At 37.3% G+C, this 24726-nt stretch overlaps 1 protein-coding gene across 3 annotated transcripts in view; it reads left to right on the forward strand.

Moving 5' to 3' along the window:
• The window catches only part of ZRANB3 (zinc finger RANBP2-type containing 3), a 308537-nt gene that overhangs the window by 222937 nt on the left and 60874 nt on the right, over positions 1–24726 (forward strand). For all 3 annotated transcript variants that reach the window (XM_058715457.1, XM_058715456.1, XM_058715458.1), the window contains 2 exons: positions 955–1071; positions 22313–22432. In XM_058715457.1, the coding sequence (XP_058571440.1) occupies positions 955–1071; positions 22313–22432 (237 nt within the window). The remainder of the gene's footprint in view (positions 1–954; positions 1072–22312; positions 22433–24726) is intronic.

Genomic DNA, 24726 nt, shown 5'->3' on the forward strand with positions numbered 1-24726 from the left:
CAATGGAGTACTACATGGCAATGAGAAAGAACGAAATATGGCCCTTTGTAGCAACATGGATGGAACTGGAGAGTGTGATGCTAAGTGAAATAAGCCATACAGAGAAAGACAGATACCATATGGTTTCACTCTAATGTGGATCCTGAGAAACTTAACAGAAACCCATGGGGGAGGGGAAGGAAAAAAAAAAAAGAGGTTAGAGTGGGAGAGAGCCAAAGCATAAGAGACTGTTAAAAACTGAGAACAAACTGAGGGTTGATGGGGGTTGGGAGGGAGGGGAGGGTAGGTGATGGGTATTGAGGAGGGCACCTGTTGGGATGAGCACTGGGTGTTGTATGGAAACCAATTTGACAATAAATTTCATATATTGAAAAAAAAATACCTTCTGCTGTATATATTTTCACTATTTGCCTTTCTTATGTATGCAGACTTTTATTTTTACTTTACAAAATGTTTTTCCATATGGGGACGCTCCCATTGTTTGATTTATGGTATTAGCAAAGGGCTTGGCTTTCACCCACAGCTTTTCATCGGTTTTTGTCATTGGTGTGAACATGTGACTGACCTGTCTCCATATTGATGTTTTAAAAAAAGGGTTTTTTTTAACATTTATTTATTTTTGAGAGACAGAGCACGAGCAGGGGAAGGGCAGAGAGAGGGAGACACAGAATACAAAGCAGGCTCCAGGCTGTGAGCTGTCAACACAGAGCCCAACACGGTGGGCTCCAACCCACAAACCACGAGATCATGATCTGAGCCAAAGTTGGATACTCAACCGACTGAGCCACCCAGGCGCCCCATATTGATGTTTTTAAATGAACACATTGGTATCTTTGAGAATTTCTTTTTATATCTTTCCAAAGAAAAAAGAGTAGGACATAATTCATTATTGCATTAGTTGCTTTTCTGTTCTTTATGTTGTATTTCTAAACATTATTATTTTCTCCCACACAGGAATTGAATAACAGTTTTGAGGAGTGGGAAAAATTAATGAGAGCTCCAAATTCAGGTGCCACCGAGACTGTCATGGGGTTGGTTACTCGCATGTTTAAACAAACTGCTATTGCCAAGGTACTCATTGCTGGGACATCATGTATTTGTCTTGATACAAATTATTTAATGTATTTTAATGCTTATATTTCAACAGCTTATTTGCATACTACAGCATGTCTTTGCCATTTAATTTTTTAACTCTCTTTTATGGAAAAATTCAGACATATTCAACATAAACAATGGTATAATAAACACCGTTATATTGGTCCATATACTGATCCTTTCCAATATATGGGTACACTTTGATGAGGGAGTATAATACGCTTTACACTTTTTCATTTAAAGGACATAAATATATTCATCTTTGTCATCAGATTTTTCTGTGGCTTTTGCTACATAACTGCTACAAATAATGTTTTTTTTTATTTAAGTCAATCATTTTTAATTGGTATTGTGTTTCTTGTTCCCTACAGAGATAGATGTGCTCATATTCTATTTGTCTAAAAGTGCAAATTAGAGGTGTTAGAGTTTTAAATCTCAGTTTGAATATAAAGTAGATTCATCACACATTGTTGTTTTTACTAGCATGGTAGAACTTAGACATGCTAATGAGTGTCATTCCTTTCCAATTCTGAGATTTTTTTATAAGATAATTTTTTAAGTAAGGTATATTAAGGTATAATTTACATTCAGTGAAATTCATCCTTTTAAAATGTATAGCCTGATGAGACTTGGCCAATACATAGAGTCAATCACCAGCACCATCAAGATAAAGAATATTTCCATTACCACAAAAAGTTCTTTCATGCACCTTTGTAGTCCTTTGCCTCACACCCACCCTCTGCACCTCAGCATTCACACAGCTGTTTTCTATCACTGTAGGTTTGTGTTTTCCTGAATGTTACAAAAATAGAATCATATAGTATATAGTCTTGTGTCTGGCTTCTTTCACTTAGCATAAAGCTTCTGAATACTGATCCATGTTTTTGCCTATGTCATTTTGTTTTTTCCATTTTTATTTCTGAATAATATTCTAGTGTATGGATTTATTCCTTCACCAGCTAATGACCATTTGGTGTGTCTTATGAGTTTGGGCCACTGTGAGTAAAACTGCTGTGATCATTCATGTACAGGTCTTTATATGGACAGATTTTCATTTCCCTTGAGTAAATAACCAGGAATAGAATGGTTGGGTCATATGGAAGACACAGGTTAAATTTTATAAAAAGCCTGATGAGTTTTACAATTAGTTTGTTAAGTATATACAATTTTGATTGGAATTATTTTGAATTATAAATTCACTTGGGAGAACTGACTTCTTAATTGAATTTCCTGATCTATGGAAAGAGTGTCTTCTTTAATTTCTCCTAGCCTTGTTTTCTAGTCTCAGTGAATACATTTTGCTAGATTTATTTTAGTGATTTCACGTCTTTTTAGGCACTTGTAAATAGTATTTTTAAATTTAAATTTCTACTTTTTATTGCTAAATGCAGAATTATTGTCTCTTTTTATTTATTGAACTTTTGTCCTTTGATTTTGCTGAGCTCACTTATTAATGCTTATGGATTTTTGGTAAATTGTGTGGGATTTTCTGTATAGAACATCATTTTGTCTGCACGTAAAGACATGGGTGTAATCTTTTATTTATTTTTCTTGACTATCACATTGAAGGAATGCAAATACAGTTTTGAGTAGAAGCAATACGATTGAACAACTTTGCCTTGCTGTCATCCATAGGGGGAAAGCATTCAGCCTTTCACCATTAATTATGATGTTATCTTTAAGTTTTTCATAGATATGCTTTCTTAGGTTCAGAAAACTTTCTTCTTTTATTGAGTTTGTTGAGAGGAAAGATGAAACATGAAAATTTATTACCTGACAGAGCAAGGTTAGCATGAGGGTAGTTACCATAAAAGTGGATAAAAAGAAAATGGCTAAAATTTTAAGAAAATTATAAAGACTTGGCATGGGCTATCCTGACTATTCAGAATAAGGGGGTCTTGACACAGCAAGTCCACACTCACTCAGAAGCTTTATTTCCATTGGCCTCTACCAGGTGCTGACTAGAAGATCATAGAGCACTCCCATTAGTGGACTACTAAGTCCAGTACCTTCTTCCAGAACCTTATATTAAGCAAAATTGCTTCCGGGTGCTGGTTCGTAACAAAAGCTATCTACCCGTGCAGGCTAGCAGAAAACCCTATCGAAATCAGGAACTTGCACTGTTATGAGACAGAGATCCATTATAGCCAGGGGAGAGGCAGAAACTCCAGGGAAGTCCCACCTGTAAGGCTCAGCTGGATCAAGGGGACTGCCTTACACTGAGTTGGTACTAGGAGACTTAAGAGGTCCCCTGCCCCCTACCAGGAACTTAACACTGAGAAACCATGAAGATCAGTCTGTCAAGGGAGAGAGACATGAGTCTTCAGTGCAGGCATGTAGGGACATCTGGAGTATGCAGCTGGAATACCTAAAAAAAAACAAAACAAAAAACCTTGGCACATACTAGCACAAGGTAGAAGCATCCTATTGCTGGGGGAGTTCAAAGTTTGTTGTGTATTGAAGGCAAATGTAACAAAAAAAGAACCTAAATATAAGGGGACCTAAATAAAACTCATTACTGACGAGATTGTCTCACTCCTTCCCACACTATCATCCTGATCACCCCCCCTCAAAAAAAAAAAAAAAGCATGCCCATTTCTGGGTATAAGTATCAATTATCTCAGACTGTTCTATTCTTCTACATATAATTTCTCACACATAATAGAAATTATGAAATAAACAAAAGTAATTTTTTTAAAAAAAAGTCCATTCTCAAGAGATAAAGCAAATAATAAAGTCAAACTGATAAATGACTTAGACTGTAGAACTATTAGACAAGGTCTTGTAGAAAGCTATGAATAATATGTTAAATGATCTAGTGGCAAAGGTAAACAGTATACATGAAAAGGTGGAGAATTTCAGAATAAATATGAATATTTTATTTATTTTTAGTTTTTTTGAGAAAGAGACAGCATGCATGTGTGAGCAGGGGAGGCAAGAGAAAATCTTAAGCCATCTCCATGCTCAGCATGGAGCCCAATGTAGGGCTCAATCTCATGACCATAAGATTATGACCTGAGCCAAGATCAAGAGTTGGACCCTCAACCAACTGAGTCCCCAGGTGCCGCAGCAATATGAACAATTTAATGACAGTAAAATGGAAGTGCTAGAAATAAAAAACAGAATTGAAGAAAGAGAAAAGTTTTTCAATCAGTTTATAAACCAATACAGGAGATAAAATATAATCATAAAAAAATCTTAAATGTCCTGGATGTTTATCCTAGAGCAATGAAAACTTTGGTTTACACAGACCCCTTTATGAGTCCAAATGTCCTTCAAACAAATTGTAGTATATCCATACAATGGAATACTGAGTTAAGAGGAATTGAACTATTGGGGCGCCTGGTTGACTCAGTCGGTTAAGTGTCCGTCTCTTGATTTTGGCTCAGGTCATGATCTCAAGGTTTGTGAGTTCGAGCCCTGCATCAGCCTCTGCACTGATGGTGTGGAGCCTGCTTGGGATTCTCTCTCTCTCCTTCTCTCTCTGCCCCTCCCCTGCTATCTCTCATTCTCTCTCTCTCAAAAATAAATAAACTTAAAAAAAAAAAAAGAAGGAATGAACTATTGATAAACACAACAAACTGGATGAATCCAGAGGTCTCATACTGATGGAAAGAAGCCAGTCTCAAAAGTTTACATATGTGACACCATTTTTTATAACATTTTCAAAACAATGGAATTATGATGGTAGAAAGTGTTATTATACCAATGCCATTTTCCTGGTACTATGGTTATATAAGAAATTATCATTAGGGAAGCTAGATTAAGGTTACACAGAAACTATTATTTTTTTGCAACCTCTGGTGTGTCTAAAATTATTTCAAGATAAAACGTTTTAAAATGTACATATAATGGACACAATAATCTAATGACAAAAAAGAAATCTAAATTAATCCAAAAAAGGCAGAAAAGAAAGGAAAAAGAACAACTGGCTCAATCAGAACACAACTAATAAGATGTTGGGTTTTAATCTAGTTTTATCAATAATTACATAGAATGTAAATGATCTAAACCCACCAAGTTAAATGGTAGGAAGTGTCACATCGCATAAATCATGATATCTGCAAAAAAGTTATTTTTATGTATGAAGGCTAAACGTTAAAAATAAATGGATGAAAAAAGTTATATCATGCAAACATAATCAAAGGAAAGCTGATGTGTAAATACTGTAATATCAGATAATAGAGACTTCAGAACAAAGATTATTTCCAGGATTAAAGAGGAAATTGATAGGTCACTAAGATGACAACATAGGTTGTTCCTGAATTTGTTACTCCTCACAAGAACAATAACTCACAAGTATTCAGGAAGAAGATACCCCTAAGAGAATCTTAGCACACAGGGGTAAGGCTGAAACATCCCTTCCTTCCCCCCTCTCCCCCCATACCCTAAAGACCAAGACAGACCACATTATAAGGGTAAGAGAAGTGGCTACATGTTGACTGCATAGCTGTACCCCTTAGTCAATGTAGCACCATTTGAGGATATTCCCCCTGAGCCTTTGGCTCCTCCAGCAAAAAAGAAAATCCATGGCAAAAACCAGCACCAGCAGCACCACCCTACCCCCCCACCCCAGTATTATGGGTTGCCCTGCCAGAGCCACTACTTTGATCTTTATCCATGGGGATTGCAGGGAAGCTTGTGAGGCTCAATCAGTGGGAATTTGACAGTGACAGAGAAGCAGGGAGGAGCTTGCAATAACCAGCACCTAAACCTTGGCACACTGAGTTTGTACCTGCAACATCATTGTTATTATCCCAACAGGTGACTTTGCTCATGTGCAGAACGACATCAGTGACACACTCTGACCAACGAGCACAGCAGGGTGCATATCTGCTTAATTCATATCATATGAGGATTTTCACCCACCGTAGAGGCCAGTTTGTCCATGCCCAGGCAGCGAGGTTAGTCATAGCCCCACCTGCTACAGAGAATGTCTCCTGGCTACATTTGACCAGAGGGGCTAGTGAAAACATCTAGAAGTTGTGCAGCATAGTAACACTCAAGCCAAGGGGCAAGTGGGCCAAGCTGATTGCCCCCAGAGCAAAGCCAGTTCCAGGCATGAGGATTCCTGTGCTAAGCACAGGCCTTAATTCATATCCAAGGCTGAAAGTAGCTCCCAAACAGAGAGCCTATTCGGGAAATTGAGAGTAACCTAGAGCAGTCCCTCTTTCCAGCTGAGGCAAGGGTGAGACATAACTGTACCTACCCACTCTGATTCCTGGCCTCATCTGACCAGAGGGGCTAGTGAGAATACCTGAAAGCTATGTAGCCCAGAAGCACCTGAGCCAGTAGAAGGGCAGGCAGAGTTGATAGTTTGCAGAGCAAAGCCAGACACCTGTTCAGCTAGGGAATTTGGGGTACAGGTCAGCTTGAGTTTAAGACAACAAAGAGCTTTACTAGCATTGTAGCTGCTTCTCCCACTGCACTCGGGCAGGGAAACAATTTATGGTCCCACTTATTAGTGAATACAGCCTCCAGTCTACCCGATCAGAAAACCTTACCAGAGTATATGGTATCTGCATAGCCCATCTAACAGCCCATGCATAGTGACTTTTGAACAGAGAATATAGCCTATGGCTTCCCTCATCTGCACAGCAAAACTGGTGGCTTCACCTGGCCAGTATATAGTCTTGCCTGATTTGGGTCCCCAAACCATGAACCTTACAGTCCCTGGGTCCTGTCTTGCTGCCCTGCCAGGGCAGGGAAACGAATTCGTTACTCCATCTATAACCAAACATAGCACCCAGACCTGATCATCTAGTAAGCCTGACCAGAAAATCCAGGCAAATGTGGAGCCCATTCTCCAGCCTCACTTGGGTACAGAACCAAGCCAGCAGTCCTATCCAACCCTTCTCAGCCAGTAGCATATCTCCTTATCCTCAGCCTCAGAGCTCAAACAGTTGCCTTGCCACATTCATTTATAATAAAATCTCTCAGCAAACAAGGAATAGAAAAGGACTTTATCATCTGAATAAAAGGCATTTGTGAAAAACTTACAATTAACATCATACTTCATGCTCAAAGACAGAATGCTATTCCCTTAAAATCTAGAACATTACAAGAGAATCTGTTCTCACCACTTCTGTCCAACATTGTTTGGTTTAACATTGTTCTTATAACTATGTAATAAGGCTAGAAAAACAAATAAAAGGTACACAGATTGAAAAGGAAGAAGTATACAGACAACATGATTGCATGGAAAATCCAAGAACACTGAAGCCACTAGAACTGAGTGAATTTATCAAGGTTGCAGGATTCATGTTCAAATACAAAAATCATTTGTAGTTTTTATATACTGGCAATAAAAAATTGCAAGTTCAAATTTAAAAAATACAATTTGCAGTAACATCAATAAACATGACCTACTTTGAGATAAATTCAACAAAATATAACTGAAAACTACAAAACATGGTCTAGAGAATACAAAGCAAGCTTAAATAAATGGCAAGGTACATCATGTTCATGAATTAGAGGATTCAATATTGTTAAGATCCCGTTTCTCTGTAAATTAACTTATATTTTCACTGCAATGCTAATCAAAATCCCTGTAGTCTTTTGTAGAAATTAACTAACAAGCTGCATGTAAAATTTATGAGGCAGCACAAAGGACTTAAGTTTAGCCAAATTAATCCTGAACAAAGTTGAAAGACGCATACTGCATGATATAAATACTTAGAATAAAGTTACAGTAATTAAGACTTTGTGATAATTGGCATAAGGATAGCCATTTAGATTAGTGAACCAAAAAAGAGAGTCCAGAAATAGACCTTCATATAGATTGTCAATTGATGTTAGGGAATGAGATAAGATAACTCAATAGGGAAATGATAGTCTTTTCAAAGAATAATGTTGAGACAATTGAATATCCATAGGGGGAAAAATGAGCCTTGGACCATTGTTTTGCACCATAGATAAAAAGTTACCTGAGGGGCGCTTGAATGGCTCAGTCCGTTAAGCACGGGACTCTGATTTCAGCTCAGGTCATGATTTTGGGGTTTGTGAGATTGAGCTCTGCGTCGGGCTTTGCACTGACAGCGAGAGCCTGCTTGGGATTCTTCCTCTACCTGTTTTGTTAGGAAAAAGAAAATGTAAAATACAGATGGGAAGAAAATATTTGCAATACATTTCCCCTGCTCCATTTTGCCATGTTAAAATTTTTGGTTTGATCAGTGTTCATTGTTTACAATATAACGACTTTGTTAAACATTTCACAGTTGAGCTATAATTACATTTCTTTTGTTTGACAACTGTTGTTTTTCCAAGATTTAATAGCTGTTTTCTTCTTGTTTGCTTGCTTGCTTAGCTTTCTAAGTACCTGATACTGAGTACAGAATGCTTGCTTCTGTAGAAAGAGTATATATGAGAACCTTTTAGATAATTTCAAATCTGTGGTGAAAAATCCTAGTTGGATGTCAGACAAGTATCAGCAATCAGTAGAAAATTGGCACCTGATTCCTAGGATCCTTGAAAGGAGAGAAAGGCGAGGAAAAGTCAGTTTTCCCCAGACTGGAAATGTTCCCAAAGATTAATGGCAGCAGAAGATCAGTCCTTGCTACCCTAATTCCCAGTGTTTAGTCCTTTTTCATTCCTTCCTGTTAGAACCTTTGTCCTCAACTACCTATGTAAACTGGAACTCTGTATTTCTATTTCTGGACAGCAGCCAGAAATAATTCATGTTATTGCTGAGTTGGAATTCTTAATACATTTTCCCCAGCATTAGTGATATCCAACAGTCAGGGTCTGTAGTAACTGTAAATAATACAGTTTGTCTACATTATAGATGAAATAGACTTTGGAGGAAGTAGCTAGTTTTAGACTACATGTAATAATGTTTCTATGAAAAAATGTGTTTCAGAGGGCTACCAAACCAATTTATAAATGGACTTTTGGAATACCACAGATTATAAATTGGCTACTATGTTATATGCATACTAGTGTTGAGACTTCCTTTTTTTTGGTTATGTGTTTTCATGACTTATTCAACAAATATTTATTGAGTGCTTGCTATCTAGCAAGGATCATGCTTGGTGATAGGAAGGAAGGAATGTTGAACAAGATACATTGTCTATCTTTGAAGGAACTTGCAGTCTGTTGGAGAAGACAGTAAAATAAATGTTCAACTACAGCCCAGTATATTTAATGTTTAAATTAAAAACAAGATATGTTGGAAGCACTTTGGATAAGACATGTATCCCAGTCTTGAGAGTTCAGAAAAGATATCCCAAGGAATCAAGTGTGATTTAGCCAACTAGAGTAGAGGGGAAGTGAAATGGGAATCGGTTGGGGTTGATAAGAGTGTATGTCAAGACAGATGAATAGTTTGTGCAAACTCACAAAGATTGGCCAGAAAAGGCATATTTAGGGAATCAAAAGTAGGTCATCATAGCCAAAACATGAAGTGTCAGGGAGGAATTCTGAGACTAGTTGAAGATCAGAGAGAGCAGTAACCCTATCATAAAGATCATAGTTTATAGTTTGTCCTAAGGGTTCTGAGCAATGAGGTAGAGAGTAAAATAGAGTAGAATGATTGGATTTGTGCCTTGGGAAAAGAACTATAGCTATGTGGAGAATGCACTGGAAGGAACAAGCCTGTAAGCAGGGAATTCAGTTGGGATGCCACACTGGTAGTCCAGGCTAACAGCAGTGACACTAAACAAAGGAAATGAAGGTAAAATAATGTTACTGGTAAAAAGTCAATTGGTGAATGATCCCAGATCATGACAATTACTTTTCTTCTATATCATTACTTTTATTGCTTTGTAATATTTGTTGAGAATACAATGGGTTAAAATGAACAAATTCTTTAGATTTAGGATCAGCATAGTACTTTCCTAGGAAAAAAGGACAGATGTAAGTGGTATGGTTTGGCCAACTCTCAGTGTTTTTCTGGTATATTGCAACACCTCATTTTACCGAAAACCTTTTAAGAGAAATGCCAGTACCATTTCTATAAAAGTGATTAAACCAACCCATAATTTAAAATTTCTTGTCACTTTGGGGATGAGAGCATTCCTTAGTGCCTTAAAAACTTTTTAGAAGGCAAACTGCTCTAAACACTTTTCCATTATGCACAGAGTGCATTTCCTCTTTGCTGTCTTGCCTCAGCAGCTTCACACAGGTAGGATCCTATTTATAATATGCAGTGATGTATAATGAGGCCACTGCAGTATTCCCTGCTGCACAGGGATCAGGGCGTTGTGAGACTGAAGGGAACCTTGTCCTGTGCCAGTTCTTTTGTGTAAGAAAGGGACTCTGGCTCTAAACCAGGCACATTTGGCCTCTTGTTCTTTAGTAAGGATATGGTTGGTAATAATAAAGTGCAAATAAAACAATAATGTTATCCTTGTAGAGGAAGAAAGAGATAGTATATTAGCTCTATGGCCATGTGGTCTGGAGGAAGGCTTTAATAAAGGTGGAGACATTTCCATTTGAGAGGGAGGAGTCATGCAGGAATTTTGAGGTGGCAGGAATGGTTAAGTTTGGAATCACAGATGGAGAGATTTGCCTTAGAGAAAAGAAGAAATGCCTCTCATGACAAAAAGAAAGGAAATGAGGATGAATGAAAGCAAGAAAAGGTAAAAATGTTCAGATGATGAATTCTTTTTTCCCTTTGTGGTGGGGTATTTGAAAGCCAAAAGGCATGGGTTGTGATTTCGAAGAAAAGAGTAAAGGTTGAAGTGGTTTTTACAGTTTGCTGGGGAAATACAGCAATAAGAGCTAGCACTTCTACCTTGGGGACCATGGGCATCATGGGCCAAGCACTACTCCCTACATATTTTATGCACTAAGTCTTTAACTTCCACCACCGCTCCATGAGGAGTAGGTACTTTTATCCCTTCTGTAGATGGAGAAACTAAAGCACAGAGTTTAAGTGACTTGCTCAAGGACTCAGATTGTAAATGATAGAGACAGGATTTGAACCCGGACAGTCTGGCTCCAGAGTACATGCACTTGGCCATCAGTGCAGTAGGATAGCTGAAAAATTTAATATTTGTTAGTGACCATGGGTTTAAAATGGTGTCTGTTTTCCTATTCATGATTTTTAAGCATCCCTGTGCAAACATGGAGAAAATTCAGAATTGAAATTTCTGTACATTCTATGTATGAAAATTTTTACCACACAAATAAGGTTTATTCATGCTTATGCTATAGTAGTACAAATTTGATGACTTTACTGACATGACTAGTAGATAGAGTTTAGAAACAGTAGATAGAGTTTAGAGTTTAGAAGTGTTTTTGAAAATTGAGTTTAATTTTAAAAGAATTAGATGAGCTGTTTTGATCAATATTTTTATGATCAAACTTCCCTGAGATCAACTTTCTTTTTTTTTTTTTAAGAATTTTGTCCCTTGGTTTGTACTTTTTTTTTTTTTTTTAAGTTTATTTATTTTTGAGACAGAGAGAGACAGAGCTTGAATGGGGGAGGGGCACAGAGAGAGTGAGACACAGAATCGGAAGCAGGCTCCAGGCTCTGAGCTGTCAGCACAGAGCCCGACGCCGGGCTCGAACTCACGGACTGTGAGATCATGACCTGAGCCGAAGTCGGACGCTTAACCGACTGAGCCACCCAGGCGCCCCGAGATCAACTTTCATGAGAACAAGTTTTTAATTGAACTTTTTCCAGCTATCTCTTAACTTAGACAAAAAACCCAATGGGTATCTGGTGGTGGGAACTGAAACTCCCCTCAAGCAATAATGCCTGCCCAGACAGAGAGATCCCACTGGTCCAGACCACTTAGACCAGTATGAGCTTAACCTCCAACTGAAACTTGCACAGATGGACCATGGAGTGACTCATGGAGTGGTGGACAGTTACTACCTTTACGTCATTATCATTCTAAAATCTCTGTCCTAGGAGGAGCACAAACCTCATTTACATAATGATGTATGTATAGGTATGTTTCCTTAAGGCACATGCATGACTTTATGCTTGCCTCTCCATACAATAACAAGTCTCCCCTTTCTAAATATTCATCCTAACCCTAAATAAAAGGAACCCACTCACCCTTGCTCAGGGACTCATGGCTTTGGAAGTTATTCCCTGTGATCTCCTTATTTGCTACAAATAAAGTTACCTTTGTGCGTCAGCTCCACCTGGTGTAGTTTCTATCTGTGACTCACTAACAAGTGAAGTAATGTTAGTTCAGTTACAGAATATGTCATTTAAGGGAATGTCAGCCCTCACCAATCATAGGGAGGGAGGGAGGAGGGGAGGGGAGGGGAGGGGAGGGGAGGAGAGGAGAGGAGAGGAGAGGAGAGGAGAGGAGAGGAGAGGAGAGGAGAGGAGAGGAGAGGAGAGGAGAGGAGAGGAGAGAGAAGGGAGGAAGGAAAGGAAAGAAAGGAAGAAAAGAAAGAATGGTTGGATAAAATGATTGCTTTATTATATCTTGTTCCAAAAAGTTGTATGGAAAGGCTTAGGATCCCAGGTTCTTTTGTAAAATTGTATTGGTTAAAGTATTAAATTGAAGTTGCCCTCTTTTCCTGGTATTGTAGCCCATCTGCTTCACTGTGAAATGGACTGCTTATAGAACTCAGTGTTAAAAGATTAGATGTATTAGAAGTACTAGATTTCTATCTACAGGTATATTCATAAAGGATAAAAGTTGCAGGATATAAAATCAATGTACAGAAATCTGTTGCATTCCTATACACTAATGATGAAGCAGCAGAAAGTGAAATTAAGAAAACAATCTCATTTACAGTTACACCAAAAACAATAAAATATCTGAGAATAAACTTAACCAAAGAGGTGAAAGACTTGTATTCTGAAAACAGTAAAACACTAATGAAAGAGATTTAAGACCACTCCAAGGAACAAACATTACATGCTCATGGGTTAGAAGAACAAATATTGTTAAAATGTCTATACTGCCCAAAGCCACTACATATTTAATGCAGTTCCTTTCAAAATACCAACAACATTTTTCATAGAACTGTAACAAACTCCTAAAATTTGTATGGAACCACAAAAGACCTCAAATAGTCAAAGCAAGCTTGAGAAAGAAAAACAAAAGTGGAGGTATCACAGTTTCAGACTTCAAGTTATATTACGAAGCAGTAGTAATCAAAATAATATGGTACTTGATAAAAATAGACACATAGATCAATGGAATGGAACAGAAAACCCAGAAATAAACCCACAATTATATGGTCAGTTAATCTTCTGCAAAGGAGGGATGAATATACAACAGGAAAAGACAATGTCTTCAACAAATGGTGTTGGGGAAACTGAACAGCTACATGTAAAATAATGAAACTGGACTAGTTGCTTACACCATACACAAAAATAAACTCAAAATGGACCTAAATGTGAGACCTGTAACCATAAAAATCCTTGAAGAGAGCACAAGCAGTAATTTCTCTGACATTAGTCTTAGCAGCATTTTTCTAGATGTCTCCTGAGGCAAGGGAAAGAAAAGGGAACCATAAACAAAACTCAAAGGCAATCTACTGAATGGGAGAAGATATTTGTAAATGACATATCCAATAAAGGGTTACTATCCAAAATATATAAGGAACGGATACAACTCAATACCCAAAAAACTAATCCAATTAAAAATGGGCAGAAGACATAAACAGACATTTCTGCAAAGAAGACCTACAGATGGCCAAAAGACACATGAAAAGATGCTCAACATCACTCATCATCAGGGAAATGTACCTATTAAAATGGCTGAAATAAAAAACACAAGGAACAGGTGTCAGTGAGGATGTAGAGTAAAAGGAAACCTCTTGCACTGTCGGCAGGAATACAAACTGGTACAGCCTCTCTGGAAAACAGTAAGGAGGTTTCTCTTAAAAAGTTAAGAATAGAATTATACTGTGATCCAATAATCACATTACTGGGTATTTACCCCAAAAATACAAAAACACTAACTCAAACACCCCTATGTTTCTTACAGCATTATTTACAATAGCGAAATTATGGAAGCAGTCCAAGTGTCCATCAATACATGAATGGATAAAGAAGATGTGGTACACATACACACACACGCACACACACAGAATATGATTCAACCATAAAAAAATGAAACCTTGCCATTTGCAATGACATGGATAGAGTTAGAGAATATAATGCTAAATGATATAAGTCATTCAGAGAAAGAAAATTACCATATGATCTCATTCATATGTGGAATTGAAGAAACAAAACAAACAAGCAAAGGAATAAAAGGAGAGACAAACCAAGAGTTTATCGAACTCAACACCCAGAAAACAAATAATCCAATGAAGAAATGGGCAAAAGACATGAATAGACACTTCTCCAAAGAAGACATCCCGATGGCCAACTGACATATGAAAAAATGCTCAACTTCATTCATCATCAAGGAAATACAAATCAAAACCACAATGAGATACCACCTTAAACCTGTCAGAATGGCTAACATTAACAACTCAGGCAACAAAAGATGTTGGCAAAGATGCAGAGAAAGAGAATCTCTTTTGCACTGCTGATGGGAATGCAAACTGGTGGAGCCACTCTGGAAAATAGTATTGAGGTTCCTCAGAAAATTAAAAATAGAACTACCTATGACCCAGCAGTTGCACTACTAGGTATTTATCCAAGGGATACAGGTATTCTGTTTTGAAGGGACACATGCACCCCAATGTTTATAGCAGCACTATCAACACTAGCCCAAGTATAGAAAGAGCCCAAATGTCCATCGATGGATGAATAGATAAAGAAGATGTGGTGTATATATATACAATGGATTATTACTCTGCAATCAAAAAGAATGAAATCTTGCCATTTGCAATGACGTGAATGGAACTAGAGGGTATTATCCTAAGTGAGATTAGAGAAAGACAAAATCAGATGACCTCACTCATATGAGGAATTTAAGACAAAACAGTTGAACATAAGGGCTGGGAGGCAAAAATAATATAAAAGCAGGGAGAGGGACAAAACATAAGAGACTCTTAAATATGGAGAACAAACAGAGGGTTACTGGAGAAGTTGTAGGAGGGGGGATGGGCTAAATGGGTAAGGGGTGGTAAGGAGTCTACTCAAAATCATTGTTGCACTATATGCTAACTTGGATGTAAATTAAAAAAATAAATTTAGGGGTGCCTGGGTGGCTCAGTCAGTTAAGCATCAGACTTCGGCTCAGGTCATGATCTCACAGTTCATGAGTTTGAGCCCCGCATTGGGCTTTGTGGTGACAGCTTAGAGCCTGGAGCCTACTTCAGATTCTATGTCTCCCTCTCTCTCTGCTCCTCACCCACTCATGCTCTGTCTCTCTCTCCTTCAAAAAGAAATAAAAACATTAAATAAATAAATACATAAATAAATAATTTTTATAAAATAAATAGAAGAAGAAAGAAAGACAAACCAAGAAACAGACTCTTAACTATAGTGAACAAAACTGATGGTTAGTAGAGGGGAGGTGGGTGGAGGGATGGGAGACATTTGGAATAGGGATTAAAGAGTACACTTATGATGAAAAAAATTAAATGAAATGATAAAAAAGAAAGAAACATGGCTAGAAATAAGAAAACACTTAACAGTAGTTCACTCAAACCTTCTTTGGAAGTGAAACTATTATTTTTTTTGGCATGGGGCTCAGTGAAATGTCCAAAATACTGATATCATAATATGGAACTACCATTCTTCTCCTGAAGGCTGTCTTCTACTGGATTTCAAAATATTTACTACAGATTTGAAAATATCTTTTCAGGCTGATAAAGTGGTTTCTAAATTAAGAGCCATGGGCCAATGGAAAGGATAGCAGAAGACACATTTCTAGCCTTTCTTTTGTGGTGGTCTGTGGGGCGGGACAGGGTGGGTTGGGGGTGAATAAGCAATGCATATTCCCTTTTACTTTCATACTTTCCTCTTATAATTTTAAAGAGTAAAGGTTAAATCAACTATCACAGATAAATTAATAAATACTATGAAGTGAACAAGACAAATGTATAAAAACAAAAGAAGCAGAGAGGATATCAACAGGTGAATGGGCAAATAAAATGTGATATATCCATACAATGGAATGTTATATGGCAATAAAATGAAATTAAATACCAACATGTGGTGCAACATGGATTGAAAACCTTATGCTAATAAAGATGCCAGTCATAAAAGATTGCATTGTATTACTCATTTTATGTGAAATGTCCAAAATAGTCCAATTCATAGAGACAGAAAGTAGATTAGTGTTTGTCTAGAGCTAGGGGGTGAGGCAGAGACCATGGTGGGGATATCATGGCTAAGAGATGAAGGGTTTCTTTGTAGGATAATGAAAATATTCTAAAACTGACTATGGTGATGGATGCACATCTCTGTGGATAAAACTAAAAGCCATTGAACTGCACACTTCAAATGGGTGAAGTTAATGGTATGTGAATTATATCCCAATAAAGGTATTGTGGGTTTTTTGTGTTTTTGTTTATTTGTTTGTTGAAAGAACCCAGCTTCTTCTGTCTTTCTGCTTTGTCTACGCTAGGTTGCTCCTTGTTCTTAATGGCTTCCTTAGGCCCCAAGATTGCTGTTGCACTTCCTTATACCATGTACAGACCATAATGTCCAAAGCAAGAAAAAGCCTTCCTAAGGGTCCCTTTGTCAGTGAGGATTTTTTTGGAAGGCCCCTGCAGACTTCTCCCATTTCTTATTAGAGTCACTTGCAGGGAGAATGGAAGTGCTAGGCTTGCGTAGACCAATCACAATTCACCCTGTGTTTATTTAAAAGAGCTCGAAGAACTTTCCTTAAAGCACATGGCCACCCTATATCTAAATAAAACTGCATTTGCTCTGGGGCCTAAGGACTTAAGAATTTAAGGAGGAGCTTCTTTTATGCTCATACTCCTTTAGCTGAAATTTGTAGCAGCTAAATAAAAAAATCATTCTGATACTTATTAAAATGGTAAGGAAGACTTCATTCAAGATCATTGCAAAGGAGTCAACCCTCTTACAGTTGTGGAGAGAGACTGCTCAACTCTGAATTCAACAAGAACCAGTGGGGATTTAGCCACCCTGCAACATGAAGGGGGTCAGTGGATGCAAAATTACTAAGAAGAGACATTAAGGCTAGGGAGATTCTTGCTCAAGAAGGCCAAGGGCTTAAACATCATAAGTGGGGGATGAGGAACTTAATCAGATATCAAGGGTTGATCAGGTAGCAAGGGTAGGGGCTTTCTTGATAAACTGACTCAGCAGGATTCTTGCTGAGCCTTGGCTGTGTAGACCTGGCCAGGACAGGCTGAGGCCTAGTCAAGAAGAGGGACGAGGGAAGCGAAACTAATATTTGGTCATGGACAGAGTCTTTTGTCATAATGCAGATTTGATGGTTTTTTTCATTCTTTGTTTCTCCCTTTTATCATTTGATTAAAAGCTGACAATTTAAAATCAAGTAAATTTCATCAGGTCTTTAATGTGCTTGAGGCTTTTCTTTACTTTTACTTTAAAAATTATGATGTACACCTACCTATTCACTAAAACCAATTTAAGAAACAAATATTAGCATATATTATATTCTCTTCATTTCTGAATTTCTTTAAATGAGATGTATGGTCTTCATTATTTAAACTAGAGCTTGGACTAACAGACAGTTTCAGCAAAGTAAGATTGTGAATACATAAATTTTTTGCAACTTCTGCAAAACCTGAACTTGCATAACCAAAATACTGATTGGGACCTGCCATTCCACATAATTCACACTTAAGATAGTTTGAAAGCAACTTCCTGCCCAGATAATGTAAAATATGACAATGCAGTGACAGTTTTAATTAGAATAAAATCAAAAGAGTTAACATGCTTGTATGGTACATTTTAAAATGCAGTGATTTGCAGTCCCCTTGTAAGAACCTAATGGAAATCCTAAAGGTTGTTACATAGATATTTTGGTTCTCTTTCTCTAGGAAGCAAGGTCACAATGATTTTTAAGTTACTAGGCTAGTCCCAATAGACTGTTTAGCCCATTATATAATTGAACTTGCAGTATTAATATTAACCATAAGCCTTTCTAAACCAGTGATTAGAAGGAATGGGAAACAGGACGCTTGGGCTTTGGCATCAGCAGTTTCTGATTGTAATGAGTAAGGGGTGATATCAGTGGAGGGGACTCTGGCAGAAATAGCTTGCTCAGGCAGGGAATGCATCTGAAACTGGGGATACAGTGGTTGTATAATTTCTAAGTCTGCAATGGGTGGTAAATGAATGTACCTAAAAAATACTCCAACTTGACGTGTGTTTTTTTGAAAGACTTATCACAGTAAATACAGCTCTTTAGCCAAACAAGCGGTTTATTAAAGTGGTTCAGTTACCATGGCAACATATCTGGAATTTATAGCTCTTTAGTTTGAGAGTACTTCATTTCACTCTCTGAGGCACTGAAATCCAAGGCTAAAGTTCTTAATGGCCTCCATTAAGTCTCATTGTATGATGAATTTCTATTGTTTGGAAAATGTATACATACAAAATGTAGCGTGCAAAATCAGTCCTATGAGTTTATAGTTGTGTGCATTAATTTTAAATAGGTACTTTTCAATTTGGAAATGTCCCTGTTAAAAAAATTTTTTATTATTGCCAAAGCTACATACGATCCTAGTTTAATGAAGAAAAACAGCTATTTCAAAAAATATGTCTTCTACTTATTCCCCAGAGGCAACCACTTTCTGTTCTCTTAGCTGTTTTTTGGTTTTCTTTTAATATTTACTTCGAATCCCTCAGCAACATGTTTATATTGCTTCTTGGTTTGTATTACTGCTTGCTTTGTGTCTTTAGCTGTCATCAATTATTTGAGTTTCTGTGTATTTGAAAATAGCTTTATTCTACTTTTATTCCGATTTTTAATTTGGCTGTGTATAATTCTTAATTAGAAATCATTTTCTCAGGGTGCCTGGGTGGTTCAGTCAGTTAAGCATCTAACTTTTTTTTTTTTAATGTTTTATTTATTCTTGAGAAAGAGAGACAGAGTGTGAGCAGGGGAGGGGCAGAGAGGGAAACACAGAATCTGAAGCAGGCTCCAGGCTCTGTCAACACAGAGCCCGACACAGGGCTCAAACCCACAAACTGTGAGATCATGACCTGATCCGAAGTCGGACGCTTAACTGACTGAGCCGCTTGGTTTTGGTTCAGATCATGACCTCATGGTCATGAGATCAAGCCCCACATCTTGAGAGAAACTTTGGATTCTCTCTTTCCCTCTTCCTATGCCCCTCTCCCACTCATGCCCTCTTGAAAGAAAGAAAGAAAGAAAGAAAGAAAGAAAGAAAGAAAGAAAGAAAGAAAGAAAGAGAGAAAGAAAGAAGAGAAAAAGAAAGGAAGGAAGAAATGAAAGATAGGAAGGAAGAAAGGAATCATTTTCTCAGAATTACTACAGATATTGAGAAATCCAATGCACTTCAAGTCTTTTGTTTTAATTATTTTCCTCCCTTCCCTGGATGCTTAAAGAATTATTTCTTTGTTCCCAGTGTTCTAAAGTTTCATGATGATGGACCACACTCTAGGTCCATTTTCATCCATGGATCCTCAGAGGACCTATTCCATTTTCCATTTTGAAAACTCCTGCCCTTAAGTTTTATAAAACTTTTTTTTTTTTATTTCTCTGATTATTTTCTTTCCTCTGTTTTCTCTGTTGTATCTAGAAATTTTATTATTCATGTATTGCCGTCTTGGTTTGATTCTCTAATTTTCTTATACTTTTATATTTACTCTATTATAATTTTTCATCTACTTCCTGGAAGATTTTCTTGGCTTCATAACCAGTGAATTTTTAATTCCTACTGTTAGATTTTTAATTTCCAAAAGTATTTCCGCCCCTTTCCCTCTTAGTCACTCCATTTTTAGAGCATCCTGTTGTCTTACAAATGTAATCTCTTCTAGTTACACTGACTGGAAACTGTACATGGATATGACTTATAGACTATGGCCTTCAATAACGGATGATCTGACTGGATGTCTTGTTGAGGAACCCTCAATATTAGACTCTTTAGTCTTTTCTTTTTGGCTTGTCACATTCCCTAGAATATAATCAATTTATATGATTCTCCTCTCCTGTGTAGAAGGCATGAGCCTCTTTGTCTTTTTGGAGACATGGGAGGATAAGAAGGCTGAGAGAGAAGGGCAGATCTCCACATTTATTATGTAACTTTTATTTAATCCCTATGATTTTTGTAGAATAGCCTACCATCATTGTAGGATTCCTTTATCCATATACCTTCTGTTTTATGCTCTCTAGAAAATAAATCTCTTGCTTTCTGCCAGAGTAGGTTGGAGAAGTACTCTATTGTGTGGAATAGGAATAGGAGAATATCTAGATCAGTGTTGGTACATGATCAACTCCTCAAATATTATTTTGACCAATCCTCCTGTTGTAGCCACACCCCCAACCTCACTTCCCTTAGCACCATTTCCTAAGCCTTTTTTACATTACCTCTATTCTAAACCTCTTGCTTGTCAACTTTCCATACTTCCACCTTAGGAGCTGTCAGGTTGGCTAATTAGTTACTAAGCATCTGTCTACTTTCTAGTTTCCAAAGTTTTGTCACTATTAATTCCTCTTGAGTTCTCTGTATGCTTTGCTGTCTTTTAAATACAACTTTGAGGGGTGCCTGGGTGGCTTAGTTGATTGAGTGTCAGACTCTTGATTTCCCCTCAGGTTATGATATTGTACTTCGTGAGATCGAGCCCCATGTCCAGGCTCTGCACTGATAGCTCAGGGCCTGTTTGGGATTTTCTCACTCCTTCTCTCTCTGCCCCTCTCCTGCTCACACTCTGTCTCTCTCTAAGTAAATGAACAGTAAATATATAATACATACATGCATACATACATACATACATACATACATACAGCATTTAGAGGGAGTCTAGGTTAAATGTGTTCAGCCTGCTCTCTTTTCCCAAAATTTCTAACTAGTTTTTTTTAAGTTTATTTATTTTGAGAGAGAGAGAAAACATGCTTGAGCAGGGGAGGGGCAAAGAGAGAGAGAGAGAGAGAGAGAGAGAGAGAGAGAGAGAGAGAGAGAATCCCAAGCAGACTCCGCCTTGTCAGCACAGAGCCAGACGAAAGGCTTGATTGAACTCACAAATTGTGAGATCATGCCCTGGGCCAAAGTCAAGAGTTGTTCACCCAACCGACTGAGCGATCTAACTAGCTTTTAATAGTTAAGAGACTACATTTGTGTTTTAGATTAAATTGATGCTTTAAATTTGATTCCTATTTAATTCATCTCACATTGATTACTCATTCTTAATAGATAACTTGTCCTCAAGTTAACTAAGAAAAGCCTTTTTAGGGGCACCTGGGTGGCTCAGTCTGTTACTCATCTCTTGATCTTGGCTCAGGTCATGATCTCACTGTTCATATGTTTGAGCCCCAACATCGGGCTCCTTGCTGATAGTATGGAGCCTACTTGGGATTTTCTCTCATCTGCTCTCTCTCTGCACATTTCCCCTTCCCTCCTGCTGGCATGCTTTCACTCACTGTCTTCTCTCTCTTAAAATAAATAAATAAACTTTTAAAAAGAGAGAGAGAGAAAAGTCTTTTTAATCTGAGCTATCTTGATTTTCTCCTTTCTCCTTCACAGTTTCTCCATATGTCCTTCTGTGCTCTTGACCTCCCTCCTGTTCCCTTTATCCTATCACTTCAGCCTCTTCTACAACCTTCTGCTTCTTGAAGACAGGCTTAGATCCCCTCATTGTCCATTTCCATTAGCCTATCTACACTTTAAATGCCCTATTTCTAAACCTACCTAAGCTTCTTAGTTAAAAAAACAAATGAATCAACTTTCCTTAACCCTTACGCTCTAGTCCCAGCTTTCTTAATTTATAGTCTTCTCTTAAAAAAAAAAAAAAAAAAAAAAAGTGCTGTTCATTCAGTTCTTCCTTAACCCTATTCCACGTAGTCTTTTATATGAACTTTTTTGAAAATGAGCTTCTAAACAAAACCACCAACCCCTTTTTGGCCATAGCCTAATTGACTACCTCTTTTCCCTCGGAACTTTTTCTTCTCATTCTTGACTTGTTCTTGTTTTACTTCTCAAGGTGTTTTTATTTGTTTGTTTTTATTCCCTCCCTTGTGTCTCTTTTTCCCTTTTCCCCTTAAATGTGGGCCTCTATTTCCTTAGTCTACCTCGAGAGCAAAGCACTTAGTTCATAGAAACTTACTGACTTCTGAAAAGTTTTTCATGCTTTATGAAAAGAAAGTGACGTAAGTGACATGATTTTTCAAATAAAGATTTGTATGACATTAATGGAGGTTTAACTTTTAATATCTAGGCAGGTGCTGTAAAGGACTATATTAAGATGATGCTTCAGAACGATTCACTTAAATTTCTGGTGTTTGCTCATCATTTAAGCATGCTCCAAGCTTGCACAGAAGCAGTCATAGAAAACAAGGTATGTTATTTTTCTATGAAATACTTTTAAGATGCAGATTTTTAATATAATAAACATCAATTGTAGTCTTGTAATTGAGGTTTTTTGGCCTTCTTTAAATGATGGTATATTATTATTAGATTTTCTTCTTGCAAATTACACTAATATTATATATTACTATTATGTTGATGATACACTATTAAATTTTTTCTTTTCTTCCAGGCTTATAATTTTCCACTAATCTAATTATCTGGGTTGACTAAAATATGCTGACTTGATAGCCTATATTGTGAATTTCAGTATTGTTACTGGATATACCATTTGAGACTGATGTAGACAGTTAAAAATTAAAATTTTTATTTACCCTCAAGGCAACCTTAGAACATGGGTGATGTTGAGGGGAAACAGAGAATGAATTCAGCCAATTTTAGTGCCCAACTGCAGTCATACCTTTTAAACTTTAAACAGAGTATGTTGCCATTTTTTCTTTCAGAGTTTAAATCTGTCATCTCTCTTTATATGCTGAGGGCTTTTGGAGATGCTCAGAAACTGCAAAGAAATTTCCTGACAAATTGTGTGAGCTTAATATACATGGAGTGGCAGAACCACTTGCCTGTGTAGGTAGATTTTTTACATGGAGGAATTAAGCCATGTTTTTAAAAACTTTGTATACATATTATGAGCATTTGGCAGTCTGTTTATTAACATTACCAAAGAAGTAATTCTCATGTTTCCTTCACAGACAGATTTATGATAACATAATAAAGTGCTATCTGTGAAAAGGTGTTCTCACATTGATTATCGTAGTATTGTTTTAAATATTGATTCCTTTTAAAAAATTTTTTTTAATAATTATTTTTGAGAGAGAGAGAGAGAGAGAGGGAGGGAGGGAGACGCAGAATCTGAAGCAGCCTCCAAGCTCTGAGCTGTCAGCACTGAGCCCCACACGGGGGTCAAACTCCGAAACCTCAAGATCATGACCTGAGCCAAAGTCAGACGCTTAACCAACTGAGCCACTCAGGCGCCCCTCATATAGTATTTTTTTTAATGTTTATTTGTTTTTGAGAGAGAGTGCAAGTGGGGAAGGGGCAGAGAGAGAGAGGATCTGAAGTGGGCTCACCCTGACATCAGAGAGCCTGATATGGGGCTCAAACTCAGTAACCATGAGATCATGGCCTGAGCTTAAGTCAGACACTTAACTGACTGAGCCACCCAGGTGCCCCTAATTATCGTACAGTATTTTTAAAACACCTTTTGAGAAAGAATTAATCTTAGAAATATTTTTAAAAAATAAAAAATAAAAAATAAATAAAAGGGCGCCTGGGTGGCTCAGTCGGTTGGGCGTCCGAGTTCAGCTCAGGTCACGATCGCGCAGTCCGTGAGTTCGAGCCCCGCGTCGGGCTCTGGGCTGATGGCTCAGAGCCTGGAGCCTGCTTCCGATTCTATGTCTCCCTCTCTCTCTGCCCCTCCCCCGTTCATGCTCTGTCTCTCTCTGTCTCAAAAATAAATAAACGTTAAAAAAAATTTTTTTTAAAAGAAATATTTTTAAATGATTGGGGTATAAAATTAAATTCATAATATTTTCTTATTCTGATTCCACTAAACTTAAATCCTTAAAATTACTGGGATCTATTCTAAGTATGGCAGTCTGTCTCTTCTCCCCACTTCTGCTTTACTGATGTGTTTAGAATCCCATTTAACATCACTAACATTTAAAAATGATAGGTAGTCATGGGTTGGAGGCAAATTTCTCCCAAACTCTGTCTAGCCTGACTGTGTGTATTTTCTTTAGAAAGACTGTCAGAAGATCTTATAATCTCTCTCATTGGATTTTAAATCGATCACTGATGAATTTATGTTTGTGAAGACACACAAAGTTAATATGATACATTCTATTTAATGATTAACTTAAATATTTCCTTGTGAAAGTGAATATTTATATGTCTTGACTATTGAAGGCTGTGTTTTCCATAAAAGTGCTTATAAAATGAGACTACTATTTTAAATTCAGGACTTCTACTGAATTTTAGAAAGTTGAGTAATGAGTCATTTTTAACTACTCTCACACACACTGATTGCTCCCCTTTACCCAGCCCAAATCATCCCTAAAAGACAGCACTGTTCAATTTAGCACTTAATGTTTCCCTACTTTTAAAAAATGTGTGTGAGTGTCTTGGTTCCCCAACTCAATGGAGATGACCTTATCACATATTTCTTTTAAATTTAGAAATGTGAAAAAAAAATGAATTCAAATGGTACTCTAAAAAAGCTATTTTCCCAATTAATATTGAAATACTTCAGAAATAAATGCACTA

This window comes from Neofelis nebulosa, chromosome 2 (assembly GCF_028018385.1).
Source record: "Neofelis nebulosa isolate mNeoNeb1 chromosome 2, mNeoNeb1.pri, whole genome shotgun sequence".
Classification (NCBI taxonomy): Eukaryota; Metazoa; Chordata; class Mammalia; order Carnivora; family Felidae; genus Neofelis; species Neofelis nebulosa.